Source organism: Trichosurus vulpecula, chromosome 1 (assembly GCF_011100635.1).
Source record: "Trichosurus vulpecula isolate mTriVul1 chromosome 1, mTriVul1.pri, whole genome shotgun sequence".
In the NCBI taxonomy this organism is placed as follows: Eukaryota; Metazoa; Chordata; class Mammalia; order Diprotodontia; family Phalangeridae; genus Trichosurus; species Trichosurus vulpecula.
In genome coordinates, this window is record NC_050573.1 from 17,496,898 (window position 1) to 17,521,790 (window position 24,893).

General features: G+C 50.8%; 1 protein-coding gene across 2 annotated transcripts in view; it reads left to right on the forward strand.

Annotated features, from left to right (window-relative positions):
- Positions 1–818: 818 nt before the first annotated feature.
- MN1 (MN1 proto-oncogene, transcriptional regulator) overlaps positions 819–24,893 on the forward strand; it is a 67,937-nt gene continuing 43,862 nt past the window's right edge. Inside the window, exon 1 of one of the 2 annotated variants that reach the window (XM_036741414.1) lies at positions 819–4,814. In XM_036741414.1, the coding sequence (XP_036597309.1) occupies positions 935–4,814 (3,880 nt within the window). In that variant the 5' untranslated portion in view covers positions 819–934. The remainder of the gene's footprint in view (positions 4,815–24,893) is intronic. The other variant, XM_036741415.1, reaches the window with a different exon arrangement.

Below are 24,893 nucleotides of genomic sequence, written 5' to 3' on the forward strand. Positions count from 1 at the left end.
ATCCCAGCCTCTTGGGTCCGTCACACGAGCCTGGCAGTCCGCAGAGCCAGCAACCCGAAGCCTCCCGCCCCAGGTGCGGGACTACCTCGGCACGTCCCAGCTCTGCCGCGAACCCGGATCGGGCCCCCCACGTTCGCCATGCGGAGCTGTGCCTCCAGCAACCGGATCCCCTAGAACAGAGGCAGCTTGAACCGCGCTGTCTGGAGGAGAGTGGGGGGCGGATCAGAGCCACCCGGGCCAGAGAGTATTTGGACAGCAGGAGTACGGAGACTCCGGGAGGGGGACCTTCCGTCCTCCAGCGCTAGCCTTCTCTGAATGACTTCCCTTCGCGGGGCCTTTCAGCTGGTGCTCCTGGGGTGTAGGCGGCATCTCTCCGGACCCCAAGCGATTTGGACTTGAGAAGGTGATTGCCTTTCTTCCCTCCCCCTTTTCCCTTACCCCCCACTTTACTTTTTGTCCCCGTACGAGGACCTGATAGCCTCCTGCCCCGAGCCGCTGCGGCCCTGGGGCCGGCTCCCCCGCCCCTTCCCCGTCCCCTTTTCCCCCCTCCCAAGACCCACGCGTCTCCGTGCGAACCGCCCGGGGCATGTGGCCGGCTGCTCTCCCCCTAGAGGCCTTACCACTCTGCAAGATGTGAACCCTGCACGCGGGATTCCGGCTGAGGCACTATATTGGGTGAGGAGCGGAGACCTCCACCCAGCCCCCTCCCCACCCCCACCGCCTGGTGTCCCCGGCCCCCGGCCCAGGCTCCGGCCCCAGGGCGAGGTGGCGGCGCGCGCTGCGCCCTTACCCAGTTGAGCGCTCCCAGACCGCCTCGGAGCGCTGGTCGCGGGGCACAGCGAGCTGCAGGCAGGAGGCGCGCGGGGAGAAACAGGCTGTCATGCCCTATTGATTCTCCTTCGCCCCCTGACCCTCTTCCCCCTCCCCCGAAAGTATGTTTGGCCTGGATCAGTTTGAGCCTCCGATCAATAACAGAAACGCTGGCCAAGGCGAGAGGAACTTTGGCGAACCCGGCCTGAGCATGAACGGCCACTTCAAAGCCCCGGCTTTTCACGCGGGGGGGCCGGCAGACCCGACTATCAGCGCTCTGGGCGAGCCCCCTCTCCTGGGTATGAACATGGGCATGACCGGGGAGCCCTACGGCTTCCACGGGCGAGGCCACTCCGAGCTGCATACTGGGGGCCTGCAGCCGCAGCCGGTGCACGGGTTCTTCGGCAGCCAGCAGCCTCACCACGGCCACCCCGGCGGCCACCACCCTCACCAGCACCACCCCCACTTCGGCGGCAACTTCTCAGGCCCGGATCCCGGTGCCTCTTGCTTGCACGGAGGCCGGCTCTTGGGCTACAGCGGCGGTGGGGGTGGCTTAGGAAACCAGCCCGGCTTCGCTGAGGGCTACGAGCACATGGCGGAGACCCAGGGGGGTGAAGGTTTCGGGCAGCAGAGGCCCGGCAACATACCCGAGTTCCAGCACCACAGCTCGGGACCCTCGGGCCATGCGGTACCTGCCCCGTGCCTACCCCTGGATCAGTCCCCCAACCGGGCGGCCTCCTTCCACGGCCTCCCGGCCTCCAGTAGCTCGGATTCTCACAGCCTGGAGGCGCGCAGGATGGCCAACCAAGCGGGCGTCGAGTCCCTGGAATACAATTATCCTGGCGATGGGCCCTCTGGCCACTTTGATCTGCCAGTGTTTTCTCCCTCGGAGTCCGAGGGCCAGCTGCCTCACTATGGGACTAGCAGACAGGTGCCCGGGGGCGCCTTCCCGGGAGCCTCGGCCCTGCCCAGGGCCCCAGGCATGGTGGCCATGTCTAAAATTCATCCGCAGCAGCAGCCGCAGCAGCAGCAGCACGGTGGGGGAGTGTTCTTCGAGAGGTTTGGAGGGGCCCGGAAAATGTCAGTGGGCATGGAAGCCGGGGTTAACGCAGCCAGGCACCCCTTAATGCAACAGGCCCCGCAGCCGCCCCAGCCCCAGCCCCCTCCCCCCCAGCCGCAGCCCCAGCCGCCACCACCACCGCAGCAGCAGCAGCCGAGTTTGCTGGCCAGACAAAACTCTTGCCCCCCGGCTATCCCCCGGCAACCCCAGGCTGAGGCCAACCCGGCCAGCGGCAGCTTGCAGGACGGTGGGCCCATCCTTCAGAACCAGCACGCCCAATTCGAATACCCCATCCACAGACTGGAGAACAGGAGCATGCACCCCTATTCTGATCCAGTGTTTACCATGCAGCACCCGCCGCCTCCCCCTGCTCCTCAGCAGCAGCAGCAGCAGCCGCCGCCGCAGGCGCCAAACCAGAGACTGCAGCACTTCGATGCCCCCTACCTGAATGTGGCCAAGAGGGCGAGGTTCGACTTCCCCAGCACCCCGACCGTGGACCGCTGTGCTTCGTGGAATGGCAGCCTGCATAGCGGAGCGCTGGACAACCACCTGTCCCCCTCGGCCTACCCGGGCCTGCCGGGCGACTTCACACCCCCAGTGCCCGACACCTTCCCCCCGGGCCCAGCTCTGCAGCATCCGGGCCCGGACCCCCAGGCCTTGCAGCAGCAGCAACAGCAGCAGCAGCAACAGCAGCGCCAGAACGCGGCCCTCATGATGAAGCAGATGGCGTCCCGCACCCAGCAGCAGCAGCAGCAGCAGCGGTTGCGCCAGCCCGGCCTGCCGCCACTCAGCCACCCCGGGGACGTAGGACCAGGCAGTGCCCTGGTGCACGGGGGGCCGGTGGCCAGCCTGGCCCAGGCGAACTTTGATCGGGAGGGCGGCGGCGGCAGCGGGGGCGGCGGCGGGGGCTCCAGCGGCGGCGGGGGCGGGGGTGCTGGGCGCATGGGAAACTTCGACCCGCAGAACCCTCACTTGGCACAAGAGAGCGCCTGGTTCCCTGGGCCCCACCCGCCTCCTCCGCCACCGGGAGACCTCCTGCCTCGCAGGCTGGGTGGCTCCAACCTGCCCCCCGACGGTAGCCCCCACGAACTGGGCCTGGCGCAGGGCGGCTCTGGGATGCTCTTCCGGGGACCAGGGGTGGCTGGGCTAGGATTGCAAGAGTCTCTGAGGATGCCCGGTGAAGGCCACGTGCCTGCCCTCCACTCGCCCGGCTTGCACTCCCAGTTCGGGGGTAGCCTCGGTGGCCTTGGCCAGCTGCAGTCTCCCGGGGCCGGGGTGGGCCTGCCCAGCACCCCTTCGGACCGCAGAGCACCACCGCCCGACTTCGCGGCGCCTCCCCTGGGCGGCCAGCCGGGCTTCCCGTTCGGTGGGACCAGCCGGCAGGCCACCCCACTGAGTAACCCCGGCGTGAGCGCCTCCCCGGGCGGCGGGGGCGGGGGTGGCGGAGGCGGGGGCACCTACCCTCCGCAGCCCGACTTCCAGCCTAGCCAGCGGGCCTCGGCCAGCAAACTGGGAGCCCTGAGCCTGGGGTCCTTCAACAAGCCCAACTCCAAGGATAACCTTTTCGGCCAGAGCTGCCTGGCCGCCCTCTCCACCGCCTGCCAAAACATGATCGCCAGCCTCGGGGCGCCCAACCTCAACGTGACCTTCAACAAGAAGAACCAGCCCGAGAGCAAGAGGAAACTGAGCCAGACCGACTCGGACGCGGCGGTGGGAAGCGGCGGTGGGGGCAGCGGCGGCAGTGGCGGCTCGGGGAATTCGGGACCGGATTACTTCCCCAGCGGAACTGCGCCGGGGGGTCCGGGGCCCGGCGGCCCGGGAGGGACCAGCAGCGGAGGAGGGAAAGCCCCGGGCCCCCCTAACCCGCCCGCCCCAGGCGACGGCACAAGCCTTTCGCCCAACTACACCATTGAGGCCACGTCGGGCAACGACGGTAAACCGGTGCCCGGAGGAGGCGGGCGGGGTCGGGGCCGCAGAAAAAGGGACAGTGGCCACGTGAGTCCCGGGACCTTCTTCGACAAGTTCTCTGCTGCTGCTGCTGCGGACAGCGGGGGTTCGGGCGTGAGCCCGGGGCAGCAGGCGGCGCCTGGCCCTCCGGGTGGAAGTTCAGGCGGGGAGCCCCGAGGGGCGCCCACACCCCACGACAAGGCCCTAACCTCCCCGTCGTGGGGCAAAGGGGCCGAGCTGCTCTTGGGCGACCAAGCCGACCTCATGTCGTCCCTGGACAGCGGCATCCAGAGTGGGGCCAAGTCGGCGGGCAGTTCCCCGCACGTCGGGGACTTCGCTGACGAGGTGAGCACGGGCTATGCCAACGAGGACGAGGTATCGTCCAGCTCTGACAACGCGGCCTCGGCCCTGGCCAAGCCCAGCCGCAGCCCCCTGGTTACTGGCTCCCCGAAGATCCCACGGGGCCCGGCCGGGGAGCACGGACAGAAAGCGGCCCCGGGCCTAGGTGGCCTCCTCACTACCTCTACCTCGACCCCAGACAGCTACGGCCTGAGTAGCAGCAGCGGGGCGGCCCACCCGGGCACGCCAAGCCTAGAGCAGGTCCGCACCCCGACGAGCAGCACGTCCCCGCAGGACGAGATCCACCCGCTGGAGATCCTCCAGGCGCAGATTCAGCTGCAGCGGCAGCAGTTCAGCATCTCGGAGGACCAGCCACTGGGCCCCAAAGGCGGGGGCAGCGGGGGCGGCGGCGGCGGCGGCAGCAAGAAGGCGGAATGCGCTGGGGGCCAGAACGGAGACAGCGAGCTGGGCGCTTGCTGCCCCGAGGCGGTCAAGAGCACCATGAGCACCATAGACCTGGATTCCCTGATGGCTGAGCACAGCTCCACCTGGTACATGCCCGGCGAGAAGGCTTTGCTGGACGGCCCCGAGGATGACAAGACGCTGGCGCCGTGGGAGAAGTCCAAGCCCCAGAACCCAGTCAGCAAAGAAGGTAGAGGTACCGTGCCTTCTTCCTTCCCCTTCGCCCCCCTGTCTGACGGTTCTTCCTTCGGGGTCTGGCTGGGAGGCCTAGTTTCTCACCATTCTCCTGGGGAGCCTCCCCTCCTCCCACCCAGGCAGGTGCCCCTATCCTGCAGGGGGAGGAGGGCTCCCTGGTAGTGCATTCCCTGACTTACAGCTCGGATCTGGCTACATCAGAGGCATGCCAGAAAGCCCAGAGACTGTCTCTGGGCTGGAGTCCCTTATAACCCCATAGACTTTTAGGCTCCCCTGCTGGGGGCTGGCCACCCTCGTTTGCCCTGTGGGGGATAGGCCTTATCTGCTGCTTAGCTTTACGGGATTTCCTGTTACTTCCACCCCTCTTTGGGTGAATTGCGGACCGGCTGGTCCTCCGAGGCTAAGATTGTGGCTGGTGGGGGGGGGGGGAGCGGGGTGGTGAGGAAGCAGGAAAAGTTAATACCGACTCTCACCCCAGCCCTCAGGCTCCAGAGCGGCAGGAGTAAGTCTGGTGGAGCAGAGTCTCCTCTGGGCTGGACAGGTTGAGTGTCTCTCTCCTTTCACCCTCCTGCTTTCAACTCAGGAGCAACTTTTGCAGGAGTTAGGGAATTGCTGCACATAGGTGGAGGTAGGACTGCTTGCCAAGCCTTTCTCAAGTCATGACAGAGACCCTACCCTTTTCTACATCAGTGCACGGGTTGGTCCAAGGGCGTGTGTGTGTGTGTGTGTGTGTGTGTGTGTGTGAGACTTTCCACCTCTATCCGCCCTCAAACCCCCCCTCTCCAAATGGCTGGCATTTATATTCCTGCCTGCTGATCTGTGCCTTGAGCTGGGCAGGTGAGGGAAGGAAGGAAGTAAGGAAGGAAGGGAGGGAGGGATGGAGGGAAAAGGAAGGAGAAAGTAAGGAAGGAAGGGGGAGGGAGGGAGGGAAAGGAAGCAGGGAGGGAAGGAAGAAAAAAGAAAGAGGGGAGGAAGGAAGAAAAGAAGGAAGAAGTTGCAAGGCCTTGTGCATATCTCTGAGGCCCTCACTAATTTGACAGTTGCTCTTATAATGAATAGCTGTTTTGTCTCTTGTTACTATCCTGGTTTATATTCGTTGAGAATCCAGAGACCTGTCAGGGCTCCCACGACTGTCCCTGGATTTCCTTTGGCTTTTTTTAAAAACATTTTTTGTTTCTGGGGAGGGGGGCTCATAGAGAAGAGGTGGTGGCTGAGATTGACAAACTTTTCTAAGGCAAAAAAACCTGGGCATATATTCTTGGGAGGTTCGGAGGGCCAAGGGTTTGTCACCAGGGAGCTGCTCGGGGGTGACAGATGTTTAATTCCAACATTCGTTTCCATTATAGGTCTCCCAGTGTCTAGAGGCCATTATGAGTCTATAAGTTGAGGAGGAAAAAAACCTTAAATGGAAAACCATTGGAGTTAAAGTGATAACCGTTCTTTTTAACCTAAAGATGACTTCGGCTCCTGCAGATTTCCGCTTTATTTTAATGAGGTCATTTTTTTAAAGGCTAATGACTTCTTAAAATTATATATCATAATTAAAAAACATATGCAGGGGCTTCTTCCTTCACTCATCAGAGTATTGTCAGGCAGCCAAAAAGCAGCTTGGTTAAACGCGCCTCTATTATGCCTTCCTCATTAGCGCCCTATTTACTGGACTAGGACCTAGCTTGCTTCCTCTTCCTTCTCCTTCTCCTCCTCCAGCTGCTATATCATCTCCTTTTCCTGCTTCTTTCCTGTGCCTTCTCCTCACTACATCTTCCTCTTTTTTCTTTCTCTTCTCCACTTTCCTTCTCTTTGACTCCTATCCCTCTTTCTTCCTCCTACTCTTTCCTCCTTTCCCCTTTCTCCTCTTCATTTCCTTTCTTACCTTTTCCTCCTCTTATCCCTCCACTCTTCCTTTTTCTATTCCCCTTTGCTTTCCTTCTCTTCCTCCCTTTCCTTCTTTCCCTCCTCCCTTAATTCTCTTTTGCCCATTTCCTTTTCTCTTCTTTCTTTTTGTCTTCCCTCCTTTCTTCCTTTTTCTTCTTCCTCTCTTCTATTCTTCTAGCTCCCTTTCCTTTTCTTCTTCCTACTTCTCTTTCCTCTTCTCCTGGTTCTTGTTTATCTTCATCATATTTCTTCCTCCTCCTTTTCATCTCTTTCCAACTATTCCTCCCTTTCCTCCTTCTCCTTATTTTTCCTCTCCTTTCTTTCCTCATCCTTTAGCTGCTTTTCCCTTTTCTTGAGCCTTCCCCTTCTATTGGCTGGGGCTTGTAGACCAGGGTAGCCCTTAGGTAAAAGGTGGCCCAGCACAAGTCCCGAGATCTCCCAGCTCCTAGCTCCTAGCTCCCAGCTTCAGGGAGGCTGGCTCTCCTCCTTGGGCTTTCTGAAGCATGAATGGTCGGTCCCTGCCGTTTGCGTCTTTGTTCCTGGTTAATGCCCAGCCCAGGACGCTCTCCCTGGGAGCCGGAGCCGGGCGTGTTTAGCATGCACAGCAGCCGCTGGTGCCCATCAGTATTCTTCAGGCTTCACCCAGGCAAGGACATAAATTGGTTTTGTTTGGGGCCTTCCTCTCTTCTTTTCCATTTTTAAATGGAGTTGCACACAAGCGTCCTTCCTGGCCCCTTCTCGTTTATTTTCTTGTCCACAACATCTCGATTGGGCTGGATCAATAGCTAGTTAGCACAAATCACAGCTCCTGTCATTTCTACCTTGGCACAAATGCCCCTCCCCCTTCCTCCTCCCCTCAAATCATTAAAAGCAGATTGGCAAAAATGGTGGTGGGGGGGGGCGGTGGGTCAGGTGTGGGGAAAAAAGTTTTAAAAATCCAGGCTGGCTTGGGAGATGACAAAAAGCTAACTGGATAAATTCAAATAGCCACTTTATGGTCATTTAGATCTTTTCTTGCCTTCTCTGTACACCTTCTGTGGAATAAGCAGAGAGTGAGAAGATGGGCTGATTTTGTTTTTTTTTTTTGCTTTTTTTGCTTTTCTTCTTTAAAAGCCTCTTTGGGATTTCAGTAGGAAAAATAAATGAAATGACCTCTGATTGGAGAAATGTCCTTAAAGAAATGGCCCTTGCCTGCAATTGAGGTGTTTATTTTTGGAAGGAGAGTCTGGTGGTATTGGTTTATTCCACCCCCACCTCACCCCCCCAAAAAAAGGAAAAGTGAGTCCTATCCTTGGCATTGTCCTCAGGGATTAGCTCCAGAGCTGCTGAGCTTAGTCAGTGAACGTCAGCGGGCAGGAAGGGACCTCCAGTCCCTTGGTTCTCTTTGTCTCTTGCTCTGTGATGTGGGAAAGGAGGAAGCCGAACCTTCCTCTCAATAAAGCCTGGAATTTTGGTTTGTGTCAGACCTTGGTTCATCCTGACCCACCATCCAGAGCCTTCCAGGCTATCTCATTCAGATCTCACTTTTCCCTGCCTGCCAGTAAATAAGAAAGATTAAACTTTTCATTATGATGAGAGCCTGCTGCTCCCATCTGCCTACATTGTACAGCTAGATTTCCTCTTTCATTACAGATAGCCCCGTGAGTTCTTCCCCGATAAGTATCTTAGGGCTGGCCACTCTCTCAGGCATTGGCTTCTTTCTTGAGGTGGAAGGTCAGGACCTGTCCTTAAAACAAAACAAAACAAACAAACAAAAAACCCAACAATCCTATAAGCAATCTGTGGGCCCTCACTCAACAATTAGCTGTTGCTTAGGGGAAAACATGCTAATCTGCAACCCCCAACCTTAGCCTTCAAGACTTAGGAGGGAGAAGACCCTTCATCCTCCAAGGAAAAGTACCTACTTTATTTTGTCACTCGCTGTAAAATACTTAGCTACTGGAATGATTAAATATTAACACCGTTTCGGAATTCTTCCCGCCCTGGTGACAAAATACCAGTCCTGTGTTTAGCAAAATGATCCACACCCAGGCTGGAAGGCCCAAATAACTCTTCCGGATGGCATGGAGCATAAAACTCCTGAGACGTGCCTAGACTCTCCTATGGGCTCCCATGTCTTTCCTCTAGGCGGGAGATGTGGTGGGAACTTGTACCAAGACTTGCAGCCCGACAAAGTCTGAAGCCAAACATCCTATGAGATGCAAAAATGTAAAGCCTTCTCTGTCATGGCTTACTTGATGGTCTCAGGAAAAAAAAAAGAAAATTAAACAAAATAGAAAGCCACAATGTTCATTTTGGAAAAGTAGTCCCTAGGTTGCAGATGTCCCAAACTGAAAAAAAAAAAAAAAAACAACAAAACGACTCAGGGCCACTTTGAAATGTACTCACCCTGCTTTTTAGAAGACAGGCTGGGAAAAACTGACTGGGGGGGGGGGGCGGGGATGTATAGATGGTTTTGTGCCTCTAAGGACTTCTGTGATCGAACAGAGTGACTGCTAAGGGAGAAGGCAACTTTTTGTATTTTAAAATCTCTCTCTCTTTCTCTCACCCCCCTTCTTGTGAAGATGTCTGGTTTTAGTGGATTTCAGGGCAGATGGAAAAATGGTCAATACCATTAGATTCTTGAATCACCAGATTTTCATGTGGTGAGGTGAGGTGGGGGAAGGAGAAAAACGTTTTCTTCCTCCCTTTTTTATGGTTGGCCTGTTTGTTTTAAGACAACCTAAATTCATGGTGTCTAGAGTAAGTTCACACTTATTAAGTGCCTGGGATAGGAAATTTGAAGCAGTCCCAAACGTGCTTCCATCTCCTTAACTGGTGGGGGTTTCTGTGGATGGCGGCCCCTCTTCAAGAACAGTTTTACATTGATGTGAGGGGAGCCATTGGGAACTCTCGCCTCCTTCGGTTATCTGGCCCCAAAGTGGAAACCCCCCAGGTGTGGGAGAGGGAGGACTTAAAAAAAATCTGAGCCCCATCTGAGTACCATCAGGATAGCCTTGTGTTTGTACCAGTCTCTCACCTCTGAGTCAATCGAAGGCTCAATCGGGCTAGCCGGACATCAGTCAGTGCTGACAGGTCTGAAATCGGCTGCTGGATTGTGGCAGAAAGAGCCTTGAATTGGGAGTCAGAGGACCTGACGGAGGTGAATTCTAGCTCTCTTACTTCCTACCTGGGTGACTTTGGCCAAGTCCCTTCCCTTTCTAGACCTCAGTTTCCTTCCTTTGTCAGATCAGCAGCATTAGACCACATAAGCTCCAAGGACTGTTCCCAGCTCCAAAACCTATGAATTTATTTAGGAAGTCTTATTCTGAGAATTGACTGCCACCTTCCCCTCCCCACTACTGCAATCCCTTTTGAAACCTTTTACTGATGGTTTGAAAATTCAAGGGCAACTGAAATTATCCTTAAATGATGGGAAGTGAGGCACTTCGGAGAGTCTTAGTTTGTTTTATTATAATTTTTTCCCCATCAGAATTTTAAGGTCCCTGCCTTGTTATGGCGTGGGTAGTAGAGAACTGTGTAACCTAAACCTTTACAGGTGTTAATCAGGGGAGATGTAAACAGATCAGGCTCTAGTACCTTTCTGGGGAGGGCAGGGGAGCAGGAATGCTGTTTTCACTTAACCAGCCCAGTCCCCAGAACTGCTCCTGATGTTCCATGGCTCTTTAATATTTCACTGCAGTAATAAACCTGTCTCTCAGACAAGCCAACCAGCGTAACCCCACCCCCCCCAGCCCCGCACACATCTGCAATTATCCATTTCCAATAAATATTAATAAAGGACAGAGACAATTTAAAGCTAGGGAGGGAGGGCAGTGTGGAAGTCATACCTTTCTTTCATCCGCCATTAGATTTTTGCAACTGCTTTTAAGTAGCTAGAGCTCAGTATAATACTTATTATTCTTATTGTTTATATAATAATAATGATATACATATGCATATATCCATATATGTGTATGTGTGTATATACTCACGTGTACACACTATATATACATATATGCACATATACACACACACTCACACATGTGGAGAGTGAGGGGCTGCCCCTGGGGAGACGCCTTCCTTAATATGAATTCATTTACATTTCTCCCAAGTTCCCTTCAGACCTGGTAAAGCAGAGGAAACATTAGACTATTGAAAGGTTCTGTTATTTTATTGAGATTTCTAGGAAAGGAGCGAGGCTCTGTCTGTAAACTAATTTCTCTTTCTAGCAACGACATTCGCTGATCCCTGATATGATTTTGTTTGCCTGACAGAGGTATTTAAACTTCCACAAAGCCTCTTAATAGTTACTGAAAATGCTGCCATCCTTGCCAAGAAGTTATACGATATACTCTGCTGTTAGGAAATATACATCTTTAATAAATAATTCATACTGGATGGGTGGCATGTCCTGAGGAGGGAATTCTCCCCCGATGGCAATTATTGGGAAGACTTGATGAGGCCTCCGATGGGGAAACTGGCCTCAGCCCTAAAAATTCTCCAATTTGGGGATTGTGCCCTCCTCCCACTTTTCCTAACCCTACCTGACTCCTATGACAATCCCACTGTATCATTTCCTCTGCCCAGGTCTCCCCTGTGCCAACCATATTGAAGAGGATGGCCTGGGAGTGCAGACTGACTGACTCACTGGGTCACTTTGCTTCATTTGGGAAGGGAAAATACTGCAGCTCTTTCCTGTCAAGTCTGTATCCTATGTAGGGGCAGGTGGGCTCAGGGAGGCACCTGAAGGAGCACCTCAATCGTATCATAAAACACCAGCGATGGTGGGAATTTATCAGCCCTTCAGAGACAACTGTGTAAACCCTGGATACCATGCTGATCTCCTTCTCTCTCTCCTTCTGATGTCAGCCTTCTTCTCCAGCTCCCATTCCCTGCCGTCTCTTCCTCTCAAGAAGTTCGACTAGCATAACTTTTCTTGTTTGGAGTCAGAATTTCAACTCGCCAGAGATGTTTAGGGGATTCTTTCCAATTTTAGAGCCACTTGGGGTGGGCAGATTTTAGTGTGGAGATTGGTATTTACATGTGCAGGCAATTCTGAGTGCATGATGGGAAGAGATGTGCACGTGTGTATGTGTGTGTGTGTGTGTGTGTGTGTTCGTGTTCTTAGAAACCCTTTGGAAGGGCATGGGTTCTGCTCAGACCTGTTGCCACGTGGGGGAGGGAGGGGTGGGACAGGAAAATAAAGGGCCCGTAGAATTGCCTGGAATGGTGTGGCCAGGGCAGACACCCGGTTTTCACAAGCAGTCACCCAGAGGGAAATGGTGTCCCTATGTAATTCACTAGGTAGAAGATGGAGACATGTTCACATACACAAAACACTCTGATTTCTAACAAATGATCAGGCTGTCTGGAGCAATCTACTTTCTGCTTATTTTTAGAAAGGGAGGCCAGGGAAGAAATTAGTGAGATCCAGACTCCATCGACGGCTTTGACCGAAAAGGACTGAGTTTTGTGAGACATGGTATGAAAGGGAGCGGAGGAACAAAAATAGAGATTATTATGAGATGGCTGTGTGTGCTCTTCTGGACCAGAGGGGATCTGGAGGTGGTGGCTGTATTTCAGAGAGGCATACTCCATTCGGCCAGCCACCCCAGGACAACCCATTGCCATAATCGGTTGGGATGGGGAGTGTGTGTATGTGTTCTCTTGTGTGGTTCTGTGGATCTGTTTGTATGGGGTTTACATTGAATTAGCTCAAATGAGGGCCACCAGCCCAGACAAATTCTCTGAGACCCTCTCTTGGTTTGGGTCTTCTAGAGTAATGCTAGTTTGTCACTGGAAATGTCCATCATTATCATTTTTTTTTTTAGCAATGATGAGCTTGCCGACGGTGTCGACAGAGCAGATCCTTCTGCTTTTCCTAAGAGTTTCTTGCGGCCTCTGCTGCCCATTGGGTCAGGAACAGAATCTCTGTAGAATGACCCAGATAATGTCCAAATCCCTAATCAGCCTCTCTTCATCATCCATCAATACTGGTGCTGGAGTTTTGATTAGAAGATGCCTTTGAGCATACATATTTCTGAGGGCAAAACTTTTTTTTTGTTGTTGTTGAGGATTAAGGGGAAAAAAAACCCCACCACATATAAACGGGACTGAATAAAGGTCAGTCAGTTTACTTTGGGGAGACTTTTGAAAAACACTATCCTCTTGGGGTATAATTATTCTAGGACATGCCTGACTGCTTTGTTTGGAGAGGCTGTATTTTAATCAGCTGTTCATGAGCTTTGGGGTGATGAGATGCTGCCCTGGACATGACATCTGACCAGAGATGTTGTAGATAAAGAAAAAAGCTATGTGGTGTTTTGGAACCTCGAGATCCACTTGGTGCTGATCTACCAAACTAAAATGTTCAAATTTTGGAATTTTTGGTCTCAATAAAAAAAATGTTCGCATGCCTGAGGATATTCTCTCAGCTTAGAATTGACACCCCAGGTGGAGCAGGATAGTAGTATACTGAGGGCAAAGAGTTGTTGGTAGAGGGATTGTCTGGCCACCCAGACTGGAAAGCCCCATGCGTTTATAGTAAGGGTAGTTTCCCATCCTTCTCCTTCTTGAGATGGACCAGGAAGAGAACTTTCCAGCCCTATAGCCTTGCTGAGTGAAGATTTAGTCTGCAGAGCCCTGATCCAAATGCTGTTTAAGTGGAAGCCTGGGATTCAACAGCTGGAGAGCTTGGTGTGTTCATTTCATCGAGCTCGCCGGCTTTCATATTTCATTGAGAACATCGTAGGTGGTACAGGACCGTCTCTGTCCAACACTGCCCCCTCCCCTTGCCCCCTGCCGCAATTTAAAACAAAACAGAGAAAAAGCTAGCTTGTATGGTTTGCTGTCCTGATCGAAGAAGACAGAAGCACATGGTGGTGGATGAGGTGTTCATATTTTCTTTCTCACCGATATAATCAAATGTGTGCTTTATTTCCAGCCTCCATCTTGTCTCTCCTGTCTACATTGCCCTTAGAAAATGTGTTGTTTCTGTGACATAACTGATTTCTGGTTGTGAGTTTAACAGCGTGTGTGTGTGTGTGTGTGTGTGTGTGTGTGTGTGTGTGTGTGTATTGGGTGCATGTCTGTGGTTTCTTCTGTTTTGATTTCTCTCTTACTTCGCCTAGTGCAGAGATTTCTTTTAATTGATGGACCAGTATGAAAATCAGATCTGCTTCTGGAAGCTAGCTTAAGAATCTAGTGACTAAAAGTGATCCTTTGGTTACCTCACAGTGATCCTGTGACTGAGTTGTCAAAGTTCTATCTTTTGGAAAACCTAGAAAAGGCAGGGATGGGGTAGGGAGAGAGAGAGACATATCCACAGACACCCAGAGAGAAAGAGACAGTGAGATACATAGACACAGACACAGAAAAGGGAGTCAGCAGAGACATATCGACACTAAGAGAGAATGAAAGAACAGAGTCAGAGACACGGGGGAAAAAGGGAAAAGAAAAAGACAGATATACATACACACAGAGAAAAAAGGGAATAGTCAGAGAGAAACATACAGAGAAAAAGAGAGGAAGAGGAAGACAGAGAGACAGAGAAAAAATGGAAAAGAGAAAGAGACATAGAGAAAGGGAGAAAGAGAATTCAGACTAACAGAAAGAGAAAGAAGGGAAAAGAGAGAGACACAGTGAGAGAAAGTAGGGGAAGGAGAGAATCAGACACAGACAGACATACACAGACAGAGAGAAAAGAGAGAGTCAGATACACACAAAGAGAGACAGACAGACAGATAGATATGGTGGGGGAGGGGAGGGTAAGAGAAATAGATGAGACAGATGGAGGTAGATGTAGAAAGAGACAGAGAAATACAAAGAAGGACAGATGGAGATAGAGATAGACAGACAGATAGATGCTTGGAACAGGTCTCATTTTTACATGTGGTATGGCTGGAGAAAATCTCAACATTTACTCAGAGATCACCTAGCTTTTCCATGTCTTTGTAGTAAATGTGAATTGACTTTGGTGTTCTTATGGGGCCAAAGAGCTGGGCTAAATCTTCCCTCTCCCTGCTTCTTGGTGCAGTGTGTCTCCTGGAATTCCATCAAAAACAAAATGGCCTAGATATATGAGACTTTGGTATTTCTCTTTTCCTACTCCTCCTCATGGTTAATAGTTTTCAATCCCCCCTCCCTACCCCCAACCATCTGAAAGAGGGTACTCTTTGAGTGAAAAAAAAAAGGATTTGACATGAAGCTAACTTTCATTTGAAGTCAAAGCTCCATAAGAAATTGAGTCCTAAAGATGTGTTTTTTTTTTCGGGGCCCCTTTGGTCAGAGTTTCAGTTAGCTAGGCTGGCACAGGAAAAGTTGTTTTCGAGAACTTTAAGCATCCCCCAGGATCATGGTGGGAACACTTGGCCCCTAACTAGTGACTCACCCATTACCATCTGCTAGTCTCGTCCCTTGGACTCTACGGTCAGTGAAAGGTCCCAAGTCTTCATAGCCGCTGTCTTGTTTGCACTTTGTCAGGGACTGTTTCTTTAAACGTAAATACCCCAGCAACAGTGCTCAACTGAGCTCTTTGGCGGGAATGTCTTCGATGGTGGGGGACTGAGAAAAGAGAAACACAAAAAGGTCCCAAGAGACCCTAGTCTTTGTCTCCCTCTCCGGCTCTTAGAGGAGGCTGCGGGGCGAGTGCGCATTGGATCTTTGGCTGGGAGTTGTCGAGAATGTCAGGACTAGCAAGACCTATAGGGAAAAACCGCCGCTTTGGCCGAGTGAGCCTGCTTAGACCAAATGAAGGCCAGGGTTCCCATGAATTTCAGGCACCCATTCTGGGTTTATTGGTTTGATTCTTCCATCCCACTGGGGGAAGGTTGCAGAAATGATATTTGCAGTGGATATATGGGTGTGTATGTGTGGGGGATTTATTTATTTTGTCTTGCCCGCATGGAGGAGTTGGTATGTTGAGAGCCATAGGCCTCGGTGAACCGTACCTGTGATCTGAAATGATGGAAAGCTAGGACTCTTTTTGTTAAATTGGCTGGGATAGTTTTTCTTCCTTCATCAGCTTTTGGGGAGGGTGATGAAACCATTTAAGGTGTGGGAAAAAGGAACTGCAGACTCATATTATTCTATAAAGCCCCTTGTTCAAGCAGTAGGTAGATGTACCTAGCCATAAATAATGTTCTTTGTTTGGGGTGGGGTGGGTGGCAGCAGACAGACCCTATCAATCCATCTTCAGAAACAGCGGTAACACTGGCACAAGACTTGAGGTGAATCAGTCCCTTACCGCCTTTTGCCCGGGTTTCAAATCGGTCCTCTGCTTGTGGGTCTGTCTGGTGATACACAGTTGTATGGAGGGGAAGCATCAAATGATGCCCTCAGTGGAGGTCTGTTAGTGCTCAGAGACTGTTTCTGTTTAGAATGGGGCTGGGGTGGGGATGGTGGTGGGCCTGACTGCAGGGCCCAGGAGAGGGGGGGGCCGTTGGCTGAGTTCTTCATGAATAACTCCTCTCTTGCCAACTTGCTCGTGAGGGAGACCTCCGTGCCAGGAGGACAGGCTTCTGGTTTCTTACCCAAACCCCTGAGACATTTAAATATCAGAGGGAGTGTAGAAAAAAAGACAATCTCCAAATGAGGGGTGAGTCTTCACCTGCTAACTAGCTCTCTTCTCTGCCATGATTTCGTAGTGTGACCATGTTTTGTGGGATACACGTTCTTGACCAGTCTTGGTTACCTCTGATGACGTCTTTGGTTTGCTCAGAGAAAGGCACTCACTTGGAATTGCAGGACAGTTTGCTATAACTTTCCATTTTAGGATTCCCTTTTTTCCCTCTGAATGGTAAGAGGGGAAAAGGAGGCAAATGAGCTGAATGAAGAGGTAGTTTTCTAGACTCCTGAAGAGCCCAGGAACGGATGGAAAGGAAGGCAAAGAGGATCGAGTAGGATTGGCCTTCTGCCTTTCCACTCTGCCTTGAGGTGACACCTCCCCTTCCCCCCCACCCCAATCATTGTCGATAAACCTTCTGCTCGATCATGGCAAGGCCTAAATTGGCTAAAAATAAACTGACCTCTTAAATGGCCTGGTATGTTACTTTTTGTTGTTATTAGAGAGACCTCATTTTTTTTTTCATATTGGGGAAAGGAGGAGGCGGAGGTGGTGGGGGAAGGTTTTAGACCAAATTTGGTTTGAAAGCAGGAACAATTTAATGATCCTTCTACCGCGAAAATGTCCAAATTGTTTTGTTTGTCTTAGCTAGTTGTCCATGAAACACAAATATACAGTCATGCAGAGGTTGAGCATGAAATTAATTTTTTTTTACAAAGAGTTTCCTCTCACTGAAACTTGAGGGCTTCTCACACTGCAATAGCAACCTGGTTTCCTCGTCTCCCTCAGGCAGGGTCCTCTCGGTGTGGTGTATCTTTACCAGGAATCTGGCTGGGTTTTGCTTCAGCAGAGAGGCAGCCTGGGCCTGCCTTAAGTCTCACTCCTGGGGCTTAGCTAGCTCCTGAGGATTTCTTTATTGTCTGCCTAGAGTGATAAGGAGTAGCCTGGAGGAGTGCGTGTTAACTATACAAAGTTACCCTCACCCCAAATTCCTCCCTTCTGCCTGGTTTCCAGGACGGGGCTGTCCAGCACTGGCCCCTTAGTCCGATCTTTTGCCAAAGAGGCAGGAGGACCCTCTTTTCAGAAGTGGCTTTCCAGTTCATAAGTCCTTTGTGCTCATGGCCAAAGAAATGAAATTTCTCTTGCTTCTTCCTTTGTTCCCAGGCCATAGAAAGTTTCAGGGCATAAATTATTAATCTGTTTGTAGCGATCTACAAAATGGCTACATGTCCATCTGGGTATCCCTGAGCATGCTAGAGATGGAGGTGAGGAAGGCTGGCCAAAAGGGCAGGGGAGTGAAACTGAAGATGTTGGTTTGGAGGAAGAGGGGTGGGGTGTGTGTGTGTGTGTGTGTGTGTTTGTTGGGAGTGGGGGGGGGGACCCACTCACGTTCTCTTCCGACAAATGGTAACAGAACACGCTGGCTCCAGTGGTGCCCACATCAGATCGACAAAGGTTTCCATCGCTTGGAGAACATGATGTGGCCTCTCTCCCCAGTGGTCTCAAAAGAAGAGAGAATGTCAATTTGATGGCCTGAACTTTTCCTCTGCCATTCTCTGTTTCCGACTGATGATTAAAACATCTCCTGTTAGTGGTTGATTTGGTGTGTGTGTGGGGGAGGGTATGATGGAAGAATTTTTGGTGACAGTGGTCTCGGGTAAGATACTTTCCCCAAAGCTTCTAAAGTTTTTTTAAAAAAATATTTTAACTGAGTTCATCCAGAAGACCCATTTTCTTTTCAAGAAGTAGGTTGGGGAGCTAGTCTGTCGGCCCTGAGTCAGACAGAAATGAACTTCCCCGGGGTTGAGAAAACACACATTTGGAGAGATGGCGATACAATTACTTTTTTTTATGTGGGCCTATTAAGTGTAATGGAGGTTTGGTGCCTGGCCTTAAATTCGGAAAGGTCTTTATCTAAGCCCTTAAAACAGAAGCCGTTTCCTGTAATTACGAAACGGGGCATAGGCCAGGCCAGTAAATCTGACTGGTGGAGTTGGCCACAGGGCTTAGAGATGGGGACTAGGGTGGGAGAGGAAAAGGGGGCACCTGTTACCTGTATACACTGTACAATTAGTATATTTCCAGATTCCCTGTTTTGAAGATTGCCCCACTGGGCCAAGAAAGCCCGAGGACATTGGAGCTCTGAACGGCAAGTCAGAGAAATCAAGAGATTTGGGTATTGGGTACTTGGGAAGGGGGCTGCCTCCCCCTCATCAGAGTTCTGTAAGCACAGGCTGGATGACCACTCATTTGGTTTTTGTAGTTCGTATTCTGTTTGGGATATAGGTTGGACTAGCTGGCACCTGAGGTTCCTTCCAGCTCAGACATTCTATGATTCTGTGTGTGCTTATGTCTCTCTGTTAAATGGACTTGGCTAGCCAGTTTGCTGGTGTAGAGTCAACAGAGAGAATCATTCTTTTTTTTTTTTTTTTTTGAGCCAGAGAGAAATGTACGTGCAGATAGTGTTTTGAAACTTCTGGAATTCTGGCAGGATTGGAGGCATTCAGAACTGATCGCTTTCCAGGCTGGTGTCCCATCTCAGGGAGGGTCCGATTTGGCAACCTTCTGCCCAGAGCAGGGTCGCTACTGCTCCACAGGATGTGTTTTTCCTTCTTGGCTTGGCCCTGCAAAGGCCAGGGCACCCAAGCTTGGGTTGAAAGCCGTCTTGTTTAACTCATGCTTGGTTTTTTTTTTTCCTTTTTTCTTTTTTCCTTTCAAGAGAAGGTTTGCAGGGGGGATAGGGTGAAGAAATGTCGCTGAATTGGGGAAATCTCAGCCCGACGTGTTTGTTTGATCTCTTAAAAAACATTTTGTTTTCATGGATTGCTTTTCATTCTTTCCACGTAGGATAGAAAGTGGAAGGTTCCCAAACTGTGGCAGTAGTGAAGATATAAGTGTGTGTGTGTGTGTGTGTGTGTGTGTGTGTGTGTGTGTGTGTGTGTGTGCTTACACTACTTGGTCAGCGTAGACCAACATCTGTACATGGCCACAGTTTCTTAGCTGATCAGGGAATCGGGAGAATCTGACTAAAACTTAAACAATTTTATTCCTTTTTCACTCTGCTCCCCAACATGCTCCCAGAGGTCTCTCAGTGATATTTGTTTTGTCCTTTAAAAAAAGAAGAGCATTCTGTCTTCCATCCGAACTCCCTGTTGGAATAGATTTTAAGGAGTTATTTATTCAAAGTGCTTGAAGACCACTCCAGCCCTCAGCCATCGGGCTGCCCCCAGTACTAATGGCAGTGGGGCCTATTACAGAGCCGTGAAAGAATATTGTAAATGGCTTATGCAGAAAAACCATTTAGATAAAAATGCAATCTTCCCCTCCACATCGAGGGCCAGGAATTAATAGCACATCCTTTCTAAATGGGTATTTTTATATTATATTTTTACCCTAATGAAATTCTTTTCCCAAACAGGAGCTGGTTTCATTGGAAACTTTGGTGGGAAATTGATCTGTTTTTATCCCTTCGAAACCAGTGTCCCAGTTTCTGTAGCTTCCTCTGCCCCCTCCCTTCCCCTCTTCACCGGCCTTGTTAAAGTCTCCTGAGCAAAAGCCTCACGAAAGACTCGGTCTCTAACTCTGTGGAAGCTGCCTGCATTGGGGCTGGAGTAAGGAAGTGGCTTGATTTTCTGACAATTAGGTTTTCTTTTCCTTCTTCAGGATGTGGTTTTATGAGACGATTACCCATTTCAGAAAATAGGGTAACTATATGTGGGAGTCCAGCTGTTTATTTGGAGAGGGTGCTGGACCTGAGATACCTGGTGCAGTCCTGCTTGCCCACTGTGGGGCTGGTTTGAGGCAAGTCCCTTGTCATTTCCATCATCGAGAAAATGTGGAACTGGCACTCAGTGACCTCCAAGGTTCCCTCCAGTTCTGAAACCTAAGATGTCCAGAGGTCACTTTATTTCTTTGCAGGCTCAGTTTTTCCATCTTTAAAGTAAGAGAGGGAGTGGAGCCTAGATGGCCTCTGAGGGCCCTTCTGTCTCTAAAGCCTGGGTGACCCAGGAGCTTTGCAAATCTTAAAATATTAGATACATGTGAGTATTAAAAAAAATTTACTTTGAGACTCCTCAAAGCCCCCATTTTCTCCTCTGTTAAATAGAGTTGACAGTCATTGGCTTGCCTACCTGTTAGGGTTGTATGATGATTCACTGAGAGATCAAGGCCATTATAAGTATAAGGGATTAGTGATGTTATTGTGAAGAGACTCCCAGATAGAGACCTAGCCTTGGAATCCAGAAGACTTGGGTTCAAGTCTAGCCTCTGAAACATATTTGCTATGTGACCTTGGCAACTCTCTAAGGCTCTTAGGTTGCAGAGAAGGTACCAACATTCATTGGTGGAAAGTATCTCCTTATAAGAAGTTCCCTATGAAATCAGAGATCCAAACACAATTGTTACTGTTATTTTTAGTCCCCTCCACCCCCATCTCCACCAAGGTAGATGGTACATGTTGTGCCCCCAACTCTTTTGGGACCCTCCTGCTAGGCTTATCCGGCATCCTACAGAAGCCACGTTTTCTTCTCTTTGTCGTTCCCTCCCTGTTCTGCTTTGACATCAATGCTGGGCTGGCCGCCATCCTTCTCCCAAACCCTGGGCACAGATGGGCTTCCAACCAGAGCACATATGTTGCCATTATCTGAAAGATTCCTATTCAGAACAGCCTCTTCGTCGAGGGTCCCAACCTCCTGGTGATGGGCCTTGTCCGTTGATCTTGCAAGGTGAGGTTTTTCAAGAAAGGGACAGAGCCTGACAAGAGCACTCTAACCGAGGCCATTGGCAGAAAAAGGAATTCTGGAGATCTTTGCTTGGGCTCCTTCCTCCCAAGGCACATTTGTCTTTTCAGGGAATTTTTGTTGTCACTGTTGGTGGATGGTAGTTTATGCTAATGCCTGCCACTAACTAATCACAAAGGATTCAAGGCTGGAAGCAGAGGATGTGGCCCATGGGCAGGAGGTGATTTTTCCAGAGTCATATAGGTGGCAAATAGAAGAGCCAGGATAGGACAGGCCCTTGCTACAGATCCAACATTAGTTACACTAAAGAGTGTTGCTTCATATCAGAATGTTAGAGATGGAAGGGTCTTTAGAACACAGAATGTAGAATGTTAGAGCAGGAAGCAACCTTCGAACGTAGAATGTCAGAACTAGAATGAATCTTAGAATGTAGAATATCAGAGCTAGATGGAGGCTTCTAAGAGGCAGTCTAGTATGGTGGAGTCATAAATTAAGATCCCAGCTCAGTCCCGATGACTTTGGGCAGCTAATTCACATTCTCTGTGCCTGAAGCCATCTGTAAAATGAGGAGCTAGCCACTAGGGTCTCTTTTAGCCCAGATCTGAGATCCTACCAATTATGGACCATTTATGGGAGGAACCTTAGAACGGAGAATGTCAGAGCTGGGGGGGGGGGCATAGAACATAAAATATCAGAGCTGGGAAGGGCCTTAAAACATAAATCATGAAATGTCAGAGATTAAAGACCCCTTAGAAATTATTTAGTCTAAACCCCTCATTTTTCAGAAGAGGAAACTGAGGTCCAGAGGAGAGAACTGACTTGTTGGAAGTCCTGTGGCTTCCTGGTGGCAGAGCCAGACCAAGACCCAAGACCCTTTTCCTCCAGTTCCCCATTGTATCATGCTTCGGGGTTGGGGTTGCTAAGCATCAGTGCAGGCCTTCATCAGGGCCTGAAGCCTTTATCCTCAGCACTCTATAAAGGGCCTAAGACCCTTGGAGGAAAGGTGTGATGACTACGGAAGCAAGGCTAATAGTAATTCTCAGTGAATCACAAAATGCTCAGCTTGGAAGGGAGCTCAGAGATTGCTATTCTAACCCCTCATTGTATAAGTGAGAATACTCTGAGATTCAGAGAGGGAATCAGCTCTCCAAGGTCACCCAAGTGCCCCCAAGGCTCTTCACTTCCCATGACCTAGGCAGGGCAAGTGATCTAATCCCCATTTCATCGGTGAGGACACATAGGCCTAGGGAGACCAAGGGACCTGCCCAATGTCACCCAGCCAGTTTAGGTGGAGGCAGGGCTAAAGCTCCGGTCTCCTGGCTCCCAAGCCCTTAATAGTATTAGACACAAGATAACAGGAGAGAGTATGAACACATGCAGAGATACCCCTCAGACGCCACTGTGTAGGGGTAGTGAGGCGGGGCTCTGCCTCCTGGGGTGGGGGAGGCAGGTTAGCATTCTGAGGCTCTCTTCCCTTTTCAGCCTGTGATATCCCAGGCAGACCCCAATATGCAGCTGCCTTTGACTCTGGCTCCTCAGAGTCACGGGTCAGTGCCTGCTGTATGTGAGTGCCAGGGTCTTTTCTCTTCCCCTTGACAGCTTTCCCTTGGATTCGAAGGAACACTTCCCTGATATGAGTGAGTAATGGTCACTCTTCCGCATATGGCGGCGTTCAGAGATGAGCAGGCGCACTTGGGGCCTCAGAGGCTTGGACTGGACCATAAACTCTCCCCATCTTCTGTCGATAAAAAAAATTAAACTCCAATGCCCCCTAGCCCTCCAACACCTCCCCCTCTAAGAAGGCAGGGTTTGGATTGTATAAAAGCAAGTGGTTTGGAGGTGGGGGGTTGGGGAGAAAGGAAGCTCTTTCCAAGAAATCTACCATTCTTGAATAGCCTGGTTTTGTTCAGTGAGCCGGCGATAGCAACACACCGATGGCTAGCTAGCCGGAGAAACCCGGTGCTTTTAGCCACCAGGCAGGAGGGAAGCTTCATCTTTCGAATAATTAGCTGTGAAGTGAGTCAGCTGGGAGAAGTTTTGCCTTCCGTGGGTTCCCCTCTACCTCTGGTTGTTTATTTTTACGGTTTCTGTATTAAATAGCCTGGGAAGTAATTTCCTTATTTCTCTAAGCATTGTTCTCTGGAGCGGGTAAGAGTATACAGTGCTGATAAAGGGGGGCCCCCTGGGAAGTTAGCAAGTCTGTGCTGCCAGACAAACAGGGGTCTTTCTCTATAAGCCAGTCCCCTGGGAGAATTGGCCTCTTGGGCCCGAGTTGGTAGCTTCCGGCAGCATACCCCGCTGTGATCCCCAGATGGATATGTCCTTGGCTGGACCCTCATGGCTATTCCTCCCTTCCTCACCCCACCCCCAATGAAGCCATCCCTGCTCCAACTCCCCTCACTGGTCCCCTTTCAGATGAAAAACAACTGATCCCCTCCATCTCCCTGAGCAGCCAGATCCTCCACTGAATTGGTCAGGGGATGCCAGCGATAGAGTCTGAGAATCTCAGGGTGGGCAAAGGGTCCACTGGGTCTGGGCTCCAAGGGCTTCAGTCCTGCCTCTGCCATTAGCTAATGATGTGGCCTCAGGGCGGTCCCTCATGTCTGGGCCTCAGCTTCTAGACTGAGGTGTAGATCTAGACCTAGAAAATGAAGGCATTGGGTTGGATGACCTGTGAGATCCCTTTCAAATTCAGATTTAGAATGCTCTTCAATAGATGAAAAGCACTGCCATGGTGATGGTGGGGATGCTGGGGAAGGGCTTTAAAGTTGGCAAAGCTCTTTTCAGACTTTATCTCATTCTAGCCTCACAACAGCTCCTGGGGTGGGGGTCGGGGGCATCGAAGTTACTGTCAAGATTGTTATTTTCTGTTGGTGGAGTGACTTCTTCAGGGTCTCTGGTTTGTAAGTGTCAGAGGCAGGATTTGAACCTCAGTCTCTCTGACTCTGTTTCCAACACGAAGTCAGCTACATCCTGCCATCTCTAACCTACCCTAGCCTAAGCTGTTGGTTTGCTGGGGTGGGGGTAGACAAATCCTGAGCTTTGTTTTCACTGGGGAAAGGAGGCCAGAGCTCTTTCATTTGGTGTTCTAAGTTCCCTACTTGCCCTGACATCCTCTGTCCTAAGGCCCCTCCTAGCTTTGACATTCTGTGTTCTAAGGCCCCTTCCAGCTCTGACATTTCCTGTTCTAAGGCCTCTCCCAGCTCTGACATTCCCTGTTCTAAGGCCTCTCCCAGCTCTGATATCCCCTGTTCTAAGGCCCCTCCCATCCCTGACATTCTCTGTTCTAAGCTCCCTCCCAGCTCTGACATCTCATATTCTAAGGCCCCTCCCAGCTCTGATATCCCCTGTCCTAACACCCTATCCCAGTTCTGACATTCCCTGTTCTCAGGCCTTTCCCAGCCCTGACATCCCCTGTTCGAAGAACCCTCCCAGCTCTGACATTCCCTGTTCTAAGGCCTCTCCTAGCTTTGATGTTCTCTGTTCTGAGGGCCCTCCTACCTCTAAACCCTGTCATCTTATCAGTGCCAGGTGGGGAAGGAGAGACTGAAAGAACATATATATCTATTTTTCTCCCTGTTAAATGGAGTCAGGAAAACTTTCTGCTTCCTGGTGCCTGGCCTGAAAATGTCAGTGTGGCTCCTGTTTCTCCAGGTGGTTCCCCCCTCCCCCTTCCTTGGTATCTTTAATACCATGGGAACAATTGTCAAAGTGAGAATCCACCGGTTCTTCTGTGTACACCATCACACCATTCTGAACCCCAGATGACCAGCTCGAGCCAGTGCTTTTCTCTGGTATGTTTTGTGTGCCTGGAGATTCTGCATCTGGACTCTTTTGGCTTAATTTTGACTGTGTTCAACAGCTTCCTCCACCAAAAAAAGCCCAACCCCTCCCCCCCAAACTCCACCCAGAACCTTAGAGA